General features: G+C 45.6%; 1 protein-coding gene across 4 annotated transcripts in view; it reads left to right on the top strand.

Annotated features, from left to right (window-relative positions):
* Positions 1-18,335, top strand: part of PKD1 (polycystin 1, transient receptor potential channel interacting) — a 189,039-nt gene that overhangs the window by 132,967 nt on the left and 37,737 nt on the right. For all 4 annotated transcript variants that reach the window (XR_010182127.1, XM_063934899.1, XM_063934898.1 and 1 more), the window contains 20 exons: positions 657-806; positions 2,434-2,577; positions 3,651-3,930; positions 4,563-4,776; positions 5,403-5,562; positions 6,854-7,000; positions 7,501-7,645; positions 11,597-12,199; positions 12,309-12,465; positions 12,586-12,838; positions 13,652-13,847; positions 13,948-14,118; positions 14,864-15,007; positions 15,098-15,308; positions 15,530-15,656; positions 15,753-15,869; positions 16,605-16,654; positions 16,781-16,983; positions 17,202-17,277; positions 17,591-17,709. Coding sequence is in view for 3 of the 4 variants with exons in the window: in XM_063934899.1 (XP_063790969.1) it covers positions 657-806; positions 2,434-2,577; positions 3,651-3,930; positions 4,563-4,776; positions 5,403-5,562; positions 6,854-7,000; positions 7,501-7,645; positions 11,597-12,199; positions 12,309-12,465; positions 12,586-12,838; positions 13,652-13,847; positions 13,948-14,118; positions 14,864-15,007; positions 15,098-15,308; positions 15,530-15,656; positions 15,753-15,869; positions 16,605-16,654; positions 16,781-16,983; positions 17,202-17,277; positions 17,591-17,709 (3,667 nt within the window). In the remaining variant the exon portion in view is untranslated. The remainder of the gene's footprint in view (positions 1-656; positions 807-2,433; positions 2,578-3,650; positions 3,931-4,562; positions 4,777-5,402; positions 5,563-6,853; positions 7,001-7,500; positions 7,646-11,596; positions 12,200-12,308; positions 12,466-12,585; positions 12,839-13,651; positions 13,848-13,947; positions 14,119-14,863; positions 15,008-15,097; positions 15,309-15,529; positions 15,657-15,752; positions 15,870-16,604; positions 16,655-16,780; positions 16,984-17,201; positions 17,278-17,590; positions 17,710-18,335) is intronic.

Raw genomic sequence — 18,335 nt, 5'->3', positions numbered from 1 at the left:
AGGCATGCTGCATGCCTCACGCGAAAGTGGGCGTGAATGATATATTGCACGATATATCGTTCAGTGTGTATATCATGGCCGATATATATCAGTCATGCCGTCAGCCGGGTTTAATGTGTGCCCACCTTAACCTATCAGCTCCTGTCATTTTGGTACTTTTTCTCTCCAAACTTTAACAAGTACCCCCCTACCCAGTTTTATAAACCAAACGGATGCAAAGTGAATAAAAGTATAAAATGTTTTTTGCTTTACTTATGGCCTACACAAAGCGGAGGCAGACGTTGCACTTGATAATGCCTCCTATCAGTACACAACGAACAAGCAACGGCGTAGCAAAAATTTGTGTGACACACATTGTAGACATACCATGATCCAAATGCAATCTGTCACTAGAAACTTGTAACATTCCTGAGGCAATTTGTGAAACACTATATGATGGCAGCCATTTTGGGACCGAAGCAATGCTCAGATGCAGCCCATCTGTTCACAAGTGACATTTGTCCAGCCCATAAAATGGCCGCCTGTGTAGTTGACTGGCTCATTATTATTTTTTTAAACCGTGCTAGCATTGAGTTGATTGTAATATTGTAATATTTCTTTGAAGAACATTGGGCATGTATGATGAAGGAAACGGTCTATCTGTGTTTGCATTTCAGAATTTTGAATGGACTGCCTGCGATTCAATGGTCACTTCAGATTTGGGGGAAATGCTTATTAACAAGTCGAAGCTGCAAACAGATGTTGAGTACACGTTTTTTCTGTCCGTCAGCAAACCTGGCAGGATTGCAGAATCCACCAATCAAACGGTCAGTTACTAGTGGTACATTCCTGACCTCTCCAGCATAACATCAATGTAACGTGTAAGGGGACAAGCAAAGTGCTGTATACAGCTTCTAACATTCATGGGTATAGTTATGTACAGTAACATATGGGGGAAATTGCATGCAGCATACAGCACTTAGTGGGACAAGTACTAAGCAGTGATGAGAGGAGAAGTGAGCCAGAGGAGAAGTTGCCCATGGCAACCAATCAGCTGCTCAGTATATGTTTATAGTATGCATATGATAAATGTTACGTCAATGCTGATTGGTTGCCATGGGAACTTCTCCACTGGCTCACTTCTCCACTTTTATCACTGCTTAGTGCATGTCCCCCTGACCCATGCAAGTGCTTTATTTCGGAAGCCATAAAGTCCTCAAGGGCCAAGATTAAATACATAAATGATTTAAGGCAGCATATGGATGCAGTTGATATTTTGTACATATACGGCAGGATGTAATAGAGTCCGAGATCGCTGGAGGTGCGGGATGGCAGACGATCTCTTTTTTTTTTTTAAACGGGCAAACACAAGGCAAAACTGTGCCTTGTAAGTCATTGCCCCTTTTAAAAAAACATCCGAAGTCGGCCTGCATCCCGCATCTCCAGCAATCTCGGTCTCCCATTACAACCCGCCGCTAGAATCAAAAGTTGTAAGTCCTCTTAATTCTGAATAAATATGAAAAAAAAAAGCCAAGCGAAAGTCGGTAAAGCAATTGATATATTATCTAGGAAACCCTAAAATAAAACCATGTTTAAAGCGCACATCTCTTCGGAACTTTTACCCGTTCCAGTGCTAATCCAAGAATAATTAACCTGTAGAGATGAAGTAGTCTCTAAACGTACATCTCCCGGTATTGTCATTACGAGTGATATTTTTCAAATCTGTAATGATTGGCAGGTGTGTTATCAACTTGCGCTTATCACTGGTTTATCACTTCTTTATCACTTCTCCAGGTTAATACATCTGCCCCACTGTTCCAGGATTTTGGGGATAATAAGAAAGTAATCTCACTGTTAATTGTCCTCCTCCTTGGATAAAAGTTTTATTTGCTTTTTAGTTAATTACATTTCTCCAGTTCGTTCTCCTTTGTACGTTCAGTCGAAACGTACACTGTTCACATACAGCTGACGCGTTTCACCTTTAACTTCTTCAGAGACTTAACCTTCTCTAAGTTGTTTCATAGTAAGGCATAAGACTGGCTAGTCTTATAAATGGTTCTCCAAAGGAAAGGTAGACCGTGTTCAGCGCCAGCTGCTGTGGATTTAGAGTCTTCTCTAAGGGCATGCTGGGACTTCTGCAATAACAGGGTATTTCAGGTTGTTTACTTTGCCTTGCAGTATTTTATTTTATTTAGGGCTACACCCTAGTATGCTCTGTTACATTCTAATATATCTTATCATATCATGGGTTCATATTTGCAGCACCTGCCAAGTGCAAAAAAATAGGAGCACTCTCAGTCGTTCCATAGATACTACTGGAGACATGCAGGGGTCTGTTGCACAAGTTGCTTTTCATTGCAGCAGAAAGTGACAATGAGCCCTAAATGAACAAGTGGTTATTTTGTCATTGAAATTGTTATTATTCAGGTGATATGTCTATCTTTTTTTGTGCAGGTATTAATTAAAAAGGGTAGCGTACCCATCATATCGCTGAAGTGCGTATCATGTAAGGCGCAGTCCGTGTATGAAGTGAGCGCCAGCTCCTATATTTATCTGGAAGGATCCTGTATGAACTGTCACAATGATGCCAGATCCGGGGTAAGATCACCATAACCCCCCCCCCCCCCCCCACCTCCTCCTCCCGCCCAGAACTCTCTTCGTCTATATAATTATCCCGGAGCTCTGAGTCATGGTTGCACATCACCGTGTACACATTCAGATGGTTATAATATTGGATAGCAGCAATGCCGCCATTTTCTAGATGGTATAAGATTCATCTAAGAGTTTTTGAAACCACGGGTACATACGGAGTACATTAAATCCATATTCTGCAGACTTTTACTAAAGATTCTGTAGGATAGTGATAGTGCAAGTCTGCATATGAATGGTAGAACTAAGAGGATGAGCACTTAAATGTAACTTTATTGCCCACGACGCTCACCCCCCTGTATAGTAGATAGGCAGATCCCACGTCATTGAGCCTGAATCGGTAAGCCTGCGTTTGCCACTGCCTTCAGCACTGTCCATTTTTTCCATCCATATCGCTTCAGTAGAGCCATAGTAAAATGTTATTTGCAGTGTGCTTGGTGTATGTTCAGCTTGCAGTGCGCTTGGTGCAGGTTGGCTTGCGGGCACTTAGTGCAGGCCTGCTTGCAGTGCGCTTGGTGCATGTTGGCTTTGCAGTTCACTTGGTGCAGGTCAGCTTGCAGTGTGCTTGGTGCGGGTTGGCTTGAATTGTGCTTGGGGCCGGTGGACTTGCGGTGCACTTTGGGCCGGTGTGCTTATGATGTGATGGTCAGCTTGCGGTGCACTAGGTGCGGGTGGACTTGCAGTGTGCTCGGTGTAGGTGGGCTTGCGGTGCGCTTAGTGCAGGTGGGGCTTGCGTTGCGCTTAGTGCAGGTGGGGCTTGCGTTGCACTTGGTGCGGGTGGGCTTGCAGTGTGCTTGGTGGTGGTCAACTTGCGGCGTGCTTGGTGCAGGTGAGCTTGCGGTGCGCATGATGCAGGTGGGCTTGCAGTGCGCTTGGTGCAGGTTAATGTTAATACAGACTCCAGCGAGCCAGTTCTGTTAGTCAGGTAATAGGAACGGACAGTGAACCCACTATACGCTGTAGATAGAGAGCAGAATGTAGTTTACCGGTTTCTCTTTCTAGTTTTTGTCTTGTCTTGACAGAGGTGGACAGCTCAGAGCTTTGGCAACAAGACCTTGATACTCAATGAGAGCACCACAACCACCGGAAACCGAGGGATGAACCTGGTGCTCAGACAGGGGGTGCTGAGAGACGGAGAGGGGTACACCTTTACGCTACATGTCCTTGACCCTTCCATGGATGAAGAAGGGTTTGCCTCGATCGATCTGCTCCCCAATAGCCCACCTTCTGGGGGAACCTGTAGAATCAACCCTAATGGGACCATACACGCACTGATCACACCAGTCCACTTTAATTGCACAGGTCAGTCTGTTATGTCACCAATAAACACATTACGAAGTACAAGATCACACAATACAAAACAATTATGAAAACTACAGCTAAGGAGAAAAAAAAAAAAAGAAATACAAAAAAAAATAATATATATATATATATATATATATATCTATATATCCTGTAACTTGCAGCATCCAATAAGAGGGCTGCTTTAATTTTCTTTCTAATAACTGCTAAAAGGATATCTCACTTGGTTGCTATGGGTAACAGCACATCTTTCCTGTGCACCAGTTTATCATAAATGCCCATCTGTGTGTGTATCCATAAAATTAATAAAGTGTTCATTGTTCATCTCTGGAGGGGAGCACAGGGGTCTGGAAGGAGCAGAAAGTTGGGAGGACCGGCCACCTCACGTACTTACCGTGGGGGATTATTGGGGACTCGACACTCTCAGGTTTTGGTGTTATTGCAGCAAGCCGATCTAAAAAAAATGTTTACCATCTCCCAGAATTATTATTGTACCTTGTTTCTTTTTAATATGTTTAAAAAACCTCCAAGATGTAAAATCTAAACACTGGCCTGTAATTTGGACTCTTTATCCTGAGGGTCAGTAGGCACAGATCCTGTGTACTGCAACTCTAAATGGTCTCTTCTTGCAGGGTGGAGGGATACAGAGGATGGAGTGTCCCTCGTGTTCATTCTGAGAGCTAAACGCTGCCGGCCCGGGCACTGTGATGACTTCTGGGTCTACAAAGGTATCAGGTCAGAGCACAGCACCTTCCTGCCTGCAGGCTACCATGAGTCCAACTACTCGGTGGAGCTGTCCGTACTGGTGCAGGACCAGCAGGGGGCCACCGCTGTGGCCTTAAACCGGTAAGGAAATCTAGGCAACTTTCCCTTGTATTCAAAAATAGGGGGTATTCGCATCATGGGAATGTAAAAGTTGCCTTAAATGGCAAGCCCACTTAAGTTTTGGAGGTTACTATAAATTGTCTGAAATTGTCTCTTGAAAACTGGGAAACATTGTTGCTGCCATTTGCCAGGTTCTAATTTTCCTTAGCAATCCGTGTAACCATGGAAACAGTAATGGCTGCATTTTTCAATTCCTTTTGTTACTGTGGGACCTGTCAGGGTCTTGTGGTGACACTTCCACTGTAGGTGAAAGGGGGAAACCCGCACATCACCAACATTCCAATGTATTTACAGTAATTTATAGAAAGAAAACAGTAATCTGGAAATGAATGGAAGCCTTCTGATTGGTCAGAGCATGGCATTTATTTACAATATCTCTGGGAAACGGCATGGAGTAAATTTCTTAGTTTTCATCAGGTGATTTCAAGCATAAGTACTACGTCCAGGTGTATTATATAATGTTACATCATCACCGTATATATTAACTTTATTATGCTAATGAGTAAAAAGTGAGTATATAACGCCCATAGAGAGATTGTTATTGATATCACATTTGAATGTTTCTTCATTTGTTTCCATGCATACAGCACGCTGGTAGTTTCTATGCCCTTCATCCCGAATGGTTTCCCCAGCCTGGCACATTGGCTGCACAACCTCACGGAGACCGCACTCCAGGGCTTGCTGAAGCAGGGAGACCCCCAGCATGTGGCGGAGTATTCTTTGGCTCTCATCACTGTTCTGAATGAGGTAAAGAATCCACTTCTTTTCACTTTTCATTGACCCAATGAGACCTTTACCCTACTGCTACATGCATCTCAAATATTTCCCTCCCACTCTGGCACCAACGCGCCAAGTAAACGTGAATGTTGAGACCTGTGTCGGCTTGTGTCTCTTTGCATATCTCTTATAGATGCTACATTTTTGCATTCTATTCTAGTAGGACTATAGATGCCCCATTTCCATAAGGGTGCCCCTTTTGTTATAGAAACCACATATTGCTTGGCTTTCCCTGACGTTCTAGGTTGCCCCAAGTAGTCAATGTCCTGAAACCAGCTGAGAAAATCATTGTTATCTAAAACAAATAAATGCAACAGTGAGATACTGTGTTATTGGTGGACATAATACGTTTGGTTAGCCATCAGCAAACTCTTTGGCTGTGTTGCAACTCATGTTGGCGAAACACAAAAGGCAATGGCTGGAGGGGTGAGCACAATATCACAATGTATAATACAAAGACCATTTAAATGATCAGAGTTTTTGGGCTACAAAATGAATTGTGTAGACCACATTTATCTATTGGAAAGATAAGAGAACAGAGGTAAAGCCGTTTGGGCGTTCCATTAAGATTGGCTTGTTCTAAAACATATTGGGTTAATATAAATAACATATATGTGAGGCAGGGAAAGCAGCCAGACGAGGTGTACAGCTGAAGGATCTTGGTAAATATATGATATCGGGAAGGTGGGTTTATCAAAGCTGCCATGTTACAGGCTGTGTTTGAAATATGACCGCTAGGAGCTGATTGGTTGCTACTTTATCTTTCACTAAACTTTGAAAAATCTGCCTTATTGTTTGAAATACTAATAGTTGCAAACTTAAGGTGCATACACACTTACCGATAAAATGAACGACGTCGCTAATTTTCACCCTTCCTGAGCAACGTTGTTCACTTTCTCGGCAAGTGTGTATGTCGGCGACGACGACCCTCGCTGTCGGCCGTGCATGCAGGCTCAATCTGGACTGTCGTCCAAGAGCTGCCTGCACGGCCCGGCCGCGGCATGACATCACTGAGCGATATGGTCGTCCTATCGCTCAGTGTGTATGCACTGCTGCCGACCGCCTGGCACGGGAGGGGGAAACACTAGACAGCGTCGCTCATAGAGCACGTCGCCTAGTGTGTACCCACCTTTAGTCAGATAACAATCATACTCCACCAAGATACCTGCACTCCAGTTTATAAGAACGCCTCCAAGTCTCCTTGAATATTTAATGTATTTTATTTTTATTGTTCTGCTTACTCCACTCTGTTTGCTGTCAGTATGAACAGGCTAATGACCGACAAGAAGAGGCCGGCGAGTTGAACCTGGGTCTGGTACGCAAGAAGGTCACAGACGCTCTGATATCGCTGAAAGTGAACACAGTGGATGATATACGACAGATCACCGCTGTGTTAGCACAGTGTACGGTAAGGAGCAAAAGCCGGATGATAGCAAGCAGTGCATTCTGGGAATAAAGTGTACCCTTTGACTAGGCACAGCCATTTAGTGTGGTGAACCATTATATATAGAGAATTCAGTTTATCAATGTAATGACCATTGAGTGACATAGAGTATAGCACAAAGTCTGCTTCATGCCTCACTGTGGTCCCTTTGAATCGATGGGGCTTATTCTCACAAACTCTGGTTCTGCATACAAAATGGCTTCCCTCTCGATGTGTACACAGCATGGTACATTTTAAGTGTGTGGTGTAAGAGGAATGGTTAGGTTGACATTTTCTCCATCCAGAATGGTGTGTAACTTGTACTGTGCACCTTCGCCAGAAGAAAGTGGATCTTCTCTCTGTCTCGCAGTCATGCCTTTATTGTCAGTCTCCTGTGCACTTGTCCTGTCTCCTATATGATCTGCTGTTATGTACGATTTGTTCTACACACTCTGACCATGACTTGTCTTCTCACCTGTCTCAAGGTGGCCAGCAAAGAATTAGCATGCGCCTTTTGTCAGCGGAAAACTCTCAACAAACTGGAGGCCATGATGTCCATTCTGCAGAATGAGACGACGCAGGGAATGATGACTCCCACCACCATCGCGGACAACATCTTGAACATCATGGGTAAGTCCTTACAGAGCTGAGTCGTCCTTGTAGAATGTGACTAGCTGATGGAAGCCTCTACAAGACCCAAGATTAGTCGTAGAGGTGTAGTCGCATCAGGAGAGGTCTATTTTCTGGGCAAATATTGGTAATGGGTTGAATTATCCTAATTATCCCAATAACTTTGACAGCTGTATGGATTTTGGCATCAACCCTCCCTGGTCATCTCAGAACTGCTATACTTCCGGCACAGGGACACTAGTGTGAATTGCAGTCCCTCATATCGGGCAGATCTCTCCTCTTGACCACACAATGTAATAATGTTTGTAAGGGCGCCTTCTCCTGCTTGTCACAACGGCTGAGTGGCCGGATCTATATCCAATCTGGCCATTCACATTTGTGGTTAAACGTAAAATGGTTTATAAGGAGTGTGTGGTTGGATAACGACTGCAGACACGGTGAGGTTCTAGTCATCGCCCCTCAGTGATGCTTGTGGCCAATATTAACAGTAGAAGTCTTCTCTACACACCTATCATAACGAATTGCAAATTATTATCTTCAACAGAGGGAGACTGGGATTCTTATACCCTGGCATCTAAAATCATGTTTTATCGGCGTTCCCTGCTCGGTCTTGCTTGCCAGAATCCTGCCAACCTTTTCTACCTGTCCTTCAATACTGGCACCTTCCCTTTCACCTGATCAATCCTGTCAGGAATTCCTCTTTCACCCCAAATCTCTCCAGCTACCGTCCCATATTCCTTCTCCCCTTCCTTCCAAACATCTCAGAGGGACAGTCTACAACTGTAGACATTACTCACACACTCACCTTGACCCTTCTACACTCTCCACTCCACCGAGACTGCCCTCATCAAGGCGACAAGTGATCGATCGTCTCTTGTCTAAGCTGAAGGTGCGCTTCTCTCTGCTCCTACTGTTTGACCTATTTGCACCTTTTGAAGTCAACAGTCACCTCCACCTTGTCAGTCACTTGGACTTTGCGGCATTTTGCTCTATGTGGCTGGTACTGTAGTCTTCATTTGTTCCACTGACCTCTCCTCTCCTGCATGTCTGACTGCTCACTGCTCTCCCAGGTGATAATGTGACCGTGTCCTCCATGCATACTGCCACATCCAGGCTCTTGCACAATCCTGTCACCTCGTACACTGCAACATTGTACAGACTTTCCTCTCCCTGGAGAGACCCTCATCCATGCTCCCCGAATCTCCTTCTTTAAGTACTGCACTCTCCCCCTCTCTGGCCTGTCACCCATATGTCCCCCCCCCCCCCCCCCCCTGCAGACTGCCCTGCATGCAGCAACTAATGTTTCTCTGCCATGGTTCCTCTTCTGTGGCACGTCTCTACACAGCCCTCCACCTGCTCCTTATTCCCTCCAGACTGCAATTCCAACTGCTCCCCTCACATATAGAGCCACGTACATCGCTGCCTCTGGTATCTCACAAGCAGGACCCTCCCTCCAGTCTCCTGTCCTCACCTCCTTGTCCTCTTGGCAAAATAACTTTAGACTCTGCGTTGTGTTGTCTGATGTTATTGCTATTTTCTTGTATTGGGTTTCTTCCGATGCCGTTGTTTGCTCCCATGTGCCTACAGTAGATGTGTTTGTATGATGTAATGGGTGTGCTTCTGCTCTGTGATTCGATGACTGTAGGGTGCTGCAGATTCTGTTACGATTACGATAGTAGGGGGCAAGGAATCTATTGGTTGCAGTGACCCTGAATATCTGCTTGGGCCTGACGTGAGGAGCGTTTGGTGTGTGGGCATCTTTTGGATGCTTCCTGCTTGGTTGTGTCTTCCATTGGCCTATTGCCCTGTTACCACCACGTGTGAAATGCAATCACAATCGATATGTGTTTTCCTAACGCCAGTGGGTGACCAGGCTGAAACATAATTTTATCTACAGTATATCGCTTTGTGGGAGAAGTCTCAAAACTTGGAAAGCGATAAAGTACCAACCAACCAGCTTCTGACAATTTCAAACACGGTGACATGGCAGTTAGGAGCTTTTTGGTTGGTGCTTTACTGCTCTCTAAGGTTTGATACATCTCACCCTTTATCATAAATGCTCATTCTAAATGTATAGTATTGTATGCTAGATAAATGTTATTGTTTTCTTAGAACAGATTTGCTCAGTCATTGCTCCATGACACGATGGGTATTTCATAGACTTTGCACCCAGGTTGCTAATATACTCCTTTTCCACCTATGAGCACGGGTTGCAGCCGGGAGCCTGACACGGGAGCTGCCCGGCAGCATATTGCTGGGTTGGTGAAGCTGCTAGTGACGCGGCAGGGGCGGCGCTGGGAGATCACATGATCTCCCAGCGCCGCCCTTCCATACAGTGTAAACGGGAGCCGTGTCGCATCAAACGGGAGCTCCCGTTTACACTACAACCCTACCCGGATCATTCCCGTGTCCTACGCAGGTAGATAGCCGGGTAGGATTCACGGGTCACTTGATCCGGGTTTTTGCGGGGGGGACCCTTTTCCACTTGCAAAAAACACGGGTAAATGCGCGCCACCGTGCATTTACCCGTGTTTTTTGAGCTCGTGGAAAAGGGGTAACAGCACAGAAACTGCAAACAATGCAAAATAATGATCACAGATCAGAACTATGGTGCAGGAACCTTTTTACTCCTTTTTATTTTTTTATAGTGTATCAAAGCCACGTTCTTTGTCCCGATGGAATTTGGTCATAAAATGACATCTTACGACTTGATTTCATTTGTCTAATCAGTCCTTTAATCAAGGATTTTGTATATAATGAAACCAAATAGCAATAAAATAAAAAAACATACAGAAGTACTGTATGTTCCTAATGCAGCTCTGGGACAGTGCTAAGTACACAGGTGGAAAGTGATGATGTACAGAGCACTAAATGTCAGCGGGAATAGGAGCCCGGGCACAGAGCTCTCATGGTGATTATGGGTTCTCCCCTCTGCCCAGAGAAACACGATGCATAGTGACCGTGAATCTGTCATTGGTCAGGCATCCAATTGTGTAGTCTGAAGACCGCCTATTTCTGGCATTTGAGATTGGACTCGGCCATTCGTGCCTTTCTAATTATGGTCTTTACTATATTCATATAATATTTGCATTTTACTTATTTTGACATTGTTTTGTGGGATTTTGTGTCATTGCAAAGTAACAGAATGTTCTGCCGTGTTCATACTCCATGTCAGCACTATTTAGATGCAGATAGATATACACTCAGAACCTACCTAGGGGCAAGACACACATAAGAAGCATATTTAGGTGCATATATTTTATCAGACACATTACTCTTACAGCATTCTGGCTCCTCCCCCTTTATCTCCTTCAGCCTGTCGGTATCCGGATGATGGTTGACAGTCAAAAGGCCGACACCGTATGGTCAACATACATTAGGTTGGCAGTTACAAAAAGTCGACAGTGCTATGGTCGACATTGGCAATGTGTGTCTTCACATGTCTTACCAACATTTGCTTGATTCTCTATCCACGTGGACATCTATTGGGAATAGTTACCTGTGGCGAGCAAATCAGACATTGTAGAGCTATTATGCCACAACCCAGCCTGCCGAGGCTGCAACGTGCATTGGTTACGGTGCACGGGTGCCGCATAGTAACCGGATCAAGATCACTGAGGCTTCATATTGCTATAATCACTGCTAATTAAATGCAGGGACCGGGTTGGGCATGGGTGGGATACCGCCAGTTACCGTACCGACGCCAGGATCCCGGTGTTTAGGTTGCTGGTGGGGCGAGCGCAGTGAAGCCCCTTGCGGGCGTTCTGCGCCACATGTTTTATTCCCACTCTATGGGTGTTGTGGACACACACGAGTGGAAATAGTCCCCGTCAGTCGGCATGCCGGACTGTTTGGTTTTCCACTGGGCGGGATTCCGGTGTTGGTGTAGTGACCGCATCCCCAGGGACCACCACATGTGATTGTTTAGCAGTAACCCAGTTTCTCTTACAGGAGATGTCATCCATCTTGTAAATACCAAGAGCTCCGTTCACCGGGAAGGGAAGCTGTGTAGTGGCCTCAACACTGAGATCGTGGCCTCGGAGGCTTACAACCTGTCCTCCGACCTCATGCGTATTATGATGAAGTCCAGGGTGCTGAATGAGGAGCCCCTGATCTTGCAGGGAGGGGAGATCCTGGCCAGGGGCAAACGGTCGGATCCTCTCAACCTCCTCTGCTACAGCAATAGGACGGGCTGCCAATTCTTCATCCCACAAGGCTTTAACAGCACGTTCCCTGACCTGACGGACATCATTCAGGTCATGTTCCAAGTAGACTCTAACCCGTATCCTTTTGGCTTCATCAGCAACTACACGGTCTCCACCAAGGTAGCGTCCATGGAATTCCAGACTAGTAACGGGAGCCAGATCCCTGTTGAGAGCTTGGACTCGGAAAAGGCCATCACGGTTAGTGTCGCCAATAGCAGCGGTGTTGGGAATATCACGGCTGGCGTGGCTACAGTTGACAGCCTGCGTTCGGTTAAAGTGGACATCAGAGCAGAGAGCAGTAATGAGAATGCCGGTCTCCATATACAGATCACTTATCAGGTGCAAGACGGTGAGTGAGTGACCTTACATCATGCGCCTAATATAAAGGCCTGAAATTAGGAGACAGCCTCTGTTGAACTTTTTGATAGTGAAACTACTTTTTCACTGTTTCTGTTTAGCTCGTTACACAAGCGATGAGCGGGACCCATACATCTCTGTTTATCTGCATGAGACTGGTCACCCCAACCAGTACAACTACAGCGACATGAAGCAGATAAGACTAGATGCCTTGGCCGGAGATGACCACAAGTTGTACACGTTCTTCATAGCTCCCACGTAAGTGATCTGCAAAGGAAGAAAAAGGGGCGGATGTGTTGTGTGGCTCGTTCATGTACATGTTTTTATTTGTTAATGTGATTAGATCTATATAAAAACAAATGTATTTTTTTTTGCTAGGGATGGAAACATGACCCGATTCTACTACCTGAACATCACTAATCACTACAGGTGGTCACCTGTGGACGTGACGGTGGGACTATACACCTCCCTCTGCCAGTACTTTGATGGTAATGACATGAAGTGGAAGACAGAGGGCGTTGTCCCCTTGGAGGACACCCGACCAGACCAGGCTGTGTGTTTAACCCAACATCTCACTGCGTTTGGTGCCAGCCTGTTTGTCCCGCCTCATTCGGTCAACTTTATCCATCCCGTAAGTAAATCCTGAAATGTGGAACTGGGAGAGGGGTGGGATTTATTATTTTTTTTATAAACTAAGGGGTCTGTTGTATGTCACTCAAAATGGATGGAATGTCCTACATATAGCCCATTGGAAGAAGATTACTTACCCAGTTTTTCTGCATTCAGACTATCCGATAGGTCCCTTGGTATCTTCCGTTTATCCTGCTGTGCAGTCTTGTTTGGAAGGCGGCAGCGTGTTGTCTACCGGTTCCATACTGCTGACAAGACTGAGCGGAATAATGGCAGGTTGCATTCAAGAAGTCAACTGACTCGCAGGATGGCCCTGTCATCTAGGTTTTACATAGGATATTACAGAAGCGGCTAGAGAAGTGGCCAGTAGGCAGTGATACTACATGCTGGACACAGGTGGCTAGAGTAGTGGTCAGCAGGCAGTGATTGTACATGATGATCCCTGGGTTCTAGAGAAGTAGTCAGCAGGCAGTGATAATACATGCTGGTCACAGGTGGCTAGAGCAGTGGTGGTGGCTAGAGAATTTGCCAGTAGGCAGTGATAATACATGCTGGTCACTGTGTACTATAAAAGTGGCCAGCAGGCAGTGATGATGCATGCTGGTCACAGGTGGCTAAAGTAGTGGCCAGTAGGCAGTGGTAATACATGCTGGTCACAGGTGGCTAGAGCAGTGGTGGTGGCTAGAGAAGTGGTCAGCAGGCAGTGATTATACATGCTGGTCACTGGGTGCTAGAAAAGTGGTCAGCAGGCAGTGATAATACATTCTGGACACTGGTTGCAGCAGAAAGTAACTTTATCCTTCCATCTTTGCAGCCACCTCCCCTTGGTATTAACTACATTGTCCTGCTTACCTGTGCCGTCTGCTTTGCCACCTACTCTGTGGCCTCCATTATTGTCCACAAACTGGACCTACTGGACGTGAACAAGGCTGGGGTTATTCCTTTCTGCGGGAAGGCTGGATTCTTTAAGTACGAAGTCCTGGTGAAGACAGGATGGGGTCGGGGATCTGGTGAGTGTGAAATACATATTCCGGCATTTGGTGTCCTTGCGTGTAATACGGAAATGAGCAGGAAATGATTGTCGCTGTCCTCACCCCCCCCCATTATCAGGTACCACAGCTCATGTGGGGATCAGTCTGTATGGTGTGGATAATAAAAGTGGCCACAGACACCTAGACGGGGAGAATACCTTCCGCAGGAATAGCGTGGACATCTTCCAGATTGCCACTGAGAAGAGCCTGGGGAACGTGTGGAAAATCCGCCTGTGGCACGACAACAAAGGTAGAGACTGGAAAGTGTATGCTGAGGTCTATAGACATGCTGGTGGTGGTCAGAATGTTTATGCATTTAAAGGGGAAAACATTTCTCCTCAATGTAATCACTAATCACTGTCAACACCGAAATGATGGATCTCCGATCAGGAATATACATTAGTGCCTCACTAATTCTTTATCGTCTGTGGTCCAAATATATTAGGTCATGGGCTTTTGAAAGTGACGAGATTTTGGCAAGTTAGAAGATTTAAAACGGCAATGTTTATTAGTGCAGATGTAGAATGGTTTAGTCCTATAATTGCCATTTTAAATCTGACTGCTAACTCCACGCAATCTCATCACTTTCCAAAACTCACAACCAAGTACATTTGGCTCCATATATGCTTCTTCTATAACCTGTGTGATCCTCTTTGGGGAAACTGGAAAACATGCTCCCAGACACCCAGGAGTAGGTTTTGAAACCCATAGCTCTTGGTGAGAACTCTGCGATGAGCTCGAAGCCACATGCTGCCATCTGCTGGCAGCTGTAGGAACTACTCATTTTGTACGATGGATCCTTGACTTTAACATGTCCAGGGTTCTAAGTTGCCATAAATCTGAAATTCAGTGGTCTTTATATACTGGGAGATGGAATTGCTTTGCAGCCAGCACGGACATTGGGAGACTTGCTGGTGAGCTGGGTTTCAGTCCCAAACAGGGCAGTGAATTAATTTCTCCTGACTGTGAAATGTAATTCTCCGTGTTTGTGGCAGGTCTTAGCCCATCGTGGTACGTACAGCATGTTATCATCCGAGACTTGCAGAGCAGTAAGAATTTCTTCTTCCTGGTCAACGACTGGCTGTCTGTGGGTCAGGAGGAGAGTGGACGTCGGGTGGAGAAGGAGATTTTTGCTGCCAGTGAGTGTTCCTTACTTTGTGTCTGGACTGTCTGATGATCTGTGTTATGTCTGTGAGTACATAGAAGCGTTCTCCTCCCTGCCCTTTCAGGTGAAACCGAGCTGAAGAGATTCACCCGCATCTTCGTGGCGGAACTGCAGAGGGGTATATCAGAGAAGCATGTGTGGCTCTCCATGTGGGATCGACCCCCTCGTAGCCGCTTCACCCGTGTCCAGAGGGCCACCTGCTGTGCAGTCCTTATATTCCTTATCCTCTGCGCCAACGCTGTGTGGTACGGTGTGGTGGGAGATCGGAATTACGGGTGAGTGTGCTTATGTTTCTGCGTCCCTCATGCATGATTTCACTTTCTTCCTTTTAAGTTTTATAGTAGAACAAAAAATGTGAAACCATCAAGCCAAGCAGACACTGACACCAGACAATTTCTTAGTCTGAGTTGGAATTCAGTGACTCTGCAGATACCAAGAGCCCACATTGCAATGCACGTTGTATGGAAGTCTAAGGCAAATATTTCCCCTCTTCCAGGGGAGGAGCGGTGTCCCAGGTGGTCCCTCTCAGCGTAGACTCGGTGGCTGTCGGACTGGTGACCAGCGTCTTGGTGTATCCCATCTACCTGTTTGTTCTCTTCCTGTTCAGACGTGCTCGCAGCAAGGTGACAGGACTGGGTTGGGGGAATATGGCGACGCATAGCCATGCTTATCACTGATATCGTGCTGCAGGCTGTAACAGTGTTATTGTTCCTTCCCAGACCTGTGTCAGGCCGTCCCTCACATACTTTGACCAGCACTCTTTGGAAATTGATAATTACTTGGACACGATGATGATGGAGAGTTCCTTCATGACGTACACAGGAATCCATGGCGAGGTGAGGACGGAATATCTGTCCAAACGGATTTGTAGAAAGAGGCACAGGCCACATCTACATGAATTTAGAATTTTTGCCGCCATCAAGTAGCTTCTGCCATCTAATGTCTACTCCACTAAGAGGCATGCGCCTCTTTTCCACTGAGCCACTCATTTCTTTTTATGTATATATTTAGGTATTTATGTTTCATGTTTATATGTTGTGTTTCTTTTCCTGTATATGTATGTGTTTATTTTATGTATACGTTTATGTGTTTCTTTTTGTACGTTTCTCTCTATGTATATGTTGTATTTCTTTTTATCTGTATGTTTGTGTTTTTTATTATGTAAAGATGTAGCCAGGCTCATCTTGGCTGCGCCCAATCGCACCCACGATTAGTTTGACGTGGTGCGTGCGTATAGTCATCCCATTAACTCCCACATTGTTCGCGCGTGTGCATACACATCGCGGGTAAGATGAACCTTGCTATATCTTTATATTTGCGTTTCTTTTTATGTGTATGTTTGTGTTTCTTTTTATGTGTACGTTTGTGTTTCTTTTTATGTGTTTGTTTGTGTTTCTTTTTAGGTGTACGTTTGGGTTTCTTTTTATGTGTATGTTTGAGTTTCTTTTTATGTGTATGTTTGTGTTTCTTTTTATGTGTACGTTTGGAGTCCTTTTTAAGTACAGTATGTGTTATTCTTTTTATGTTTATGTATTTTTATCTATATGTTTTTATATGTTTTGTATTTTCAGACATTTTTTGACCAAACCAAAACAGAAATCCCTGTGGATGATACAAAGAGGTGAGTGATTTATCAAGTCTGTAACATAAGAAGAAAAAAAATAATTATAAATAATTGCATTGCGGCATCAGTGAGGTTAGAGATCATCGTGCTAACGAGACATTATGGCTTTCGGCCTGTGTGCAGCTTCATCCAGTGGAATGCCAACGAAGGGATGCTCAGCTGGCCAGACCTACTGAGTGACCCGTCCATCATGGGAAACACTATTCAAAAGCTGGAGAGGCACCGGTCCAGCCGCCATGGGCTGGATGCCAGCTCTCACCCCAGCGAGGATGACAGTGTGGTGCTAGGACTTCCCCAGTCGTTGCCTCGCCAGTACATCGCCTCAGGTAAGAGGAGACAGGTGGGCATCATAATATCTATACAAGGTCTTAAAGAAGCCCCAAGAGACCAGTGCGGTTATTCACTGTATAATTCCTTGGTCCAAATAACATATTTCCAGCCATGTACTCAAAGGAATACTAAGTGACGGTTGTCTGACTGTGGATTCTATAGTAAGTATGGTGTGCTATTTCTAATTAATGTTACGTATTCTGTTTTCATACAGATGGAGCCAGTAGTATGTCTCTTCCCCGAGAGCTCCGGAGGATCTCCCAGACTGAGACCGATCTCCTGTCAGACTTGTAAGTGGACACATCTGTGTTCCTCAGGCATGCCGCTTGTCCTGAGTATATGCACAGGGCTGACTGTTTATAGGCACTGGTTCAGTTTACAACATGGCAGCTTCCACTGTGAGCTTGATGACCTGTGCCCTGACGCGCTATGTTGTGGGGTTGTATCTGCACTGATCTGCTGTTTGTCGATCACATTTTACAGAACAGATACCTTTCTATACCTGTATATTACATAGAATTAGTAAAGAGGATCCTGTCGCGTGTGTGGAAGGAAGAATAGTGTTTTACTTGCACGCAGCTTATACTGTGATGCGTTTGGCAGATCGAACCCTTTTGGAGACAAAACGGAAACCATTATGCTGGATAAACTGAATGAGAAGGGACAGACTCTGACCGGGCCGCCCAGGGACCTCAGCAAATCTGTCAAGTCAACTAGGACAGGTGAGAGACACATTGAGGATCACCTCCTTCCTGTCTGGAGACAGATTGCACCTTCGTGGCCGGTATGGTGTGGTCATTTTGTGCTGTGTTGGCTCCGCCTGGAATAACTTTTTTTATTTTGAAATCCAAAGCGGACGGTTTAGCCACAGGGACATGCATGCAGGGGTGGCAGCACCTCGCCTGTCATAATGTGTAAAATAATACAAAGAAGATATTTAGAACATAGGTTCTGCTTTTTATTACACTAACCCCCCCCCCCCCCCCCCCCCCGTGAAAGTGCAGCCAAATCATTTGGGAAGCAGTGAGCGGGGGCTGAAGCGGGGGGCAGGGCCTAGCCACGGGCAGTAAAAGCCTTAGAAAAAAAATATGTTAAAGTGGCACCTGCCCCATTGACAGGGGCGTGACTTAAGCCCACATAATAGCACGCCCCTGTCAGGCATATCTGATTGGATCCAGTGCTGAGCCATAACGGGAGGTGGAACACGGTGGAGGTCGCGGGCGTTAGTGGTAGCGGGACCTGTTGAAGATAGTGGGCATGGCGACAGGCATTGATCTGGGAGGATTGTCCCTGCCAGCCATACTGCACAGTTTGACAGCGGTTCCCATTACAGAAATGGCGCCTCAGC

This window comes from Pseudophryne corroboree, chromosome 7 (assembly GCF_028390025.1).
Source record: "Pseudophryne corroboree isolate aPseCor3 chromosome 7, aPseCor3.hap2, whole genome shotgun sequence".
NCBI classification, from domain to species: Eukaryota; Metazoa; Chordata; class Amphibia; order Anura; family Myobatrachidae; genus Pseudophryne; species Pseudophryne corroboree.
This window is presented reverse-complemented; position numbering and strand designations above follow the sequence as displayed.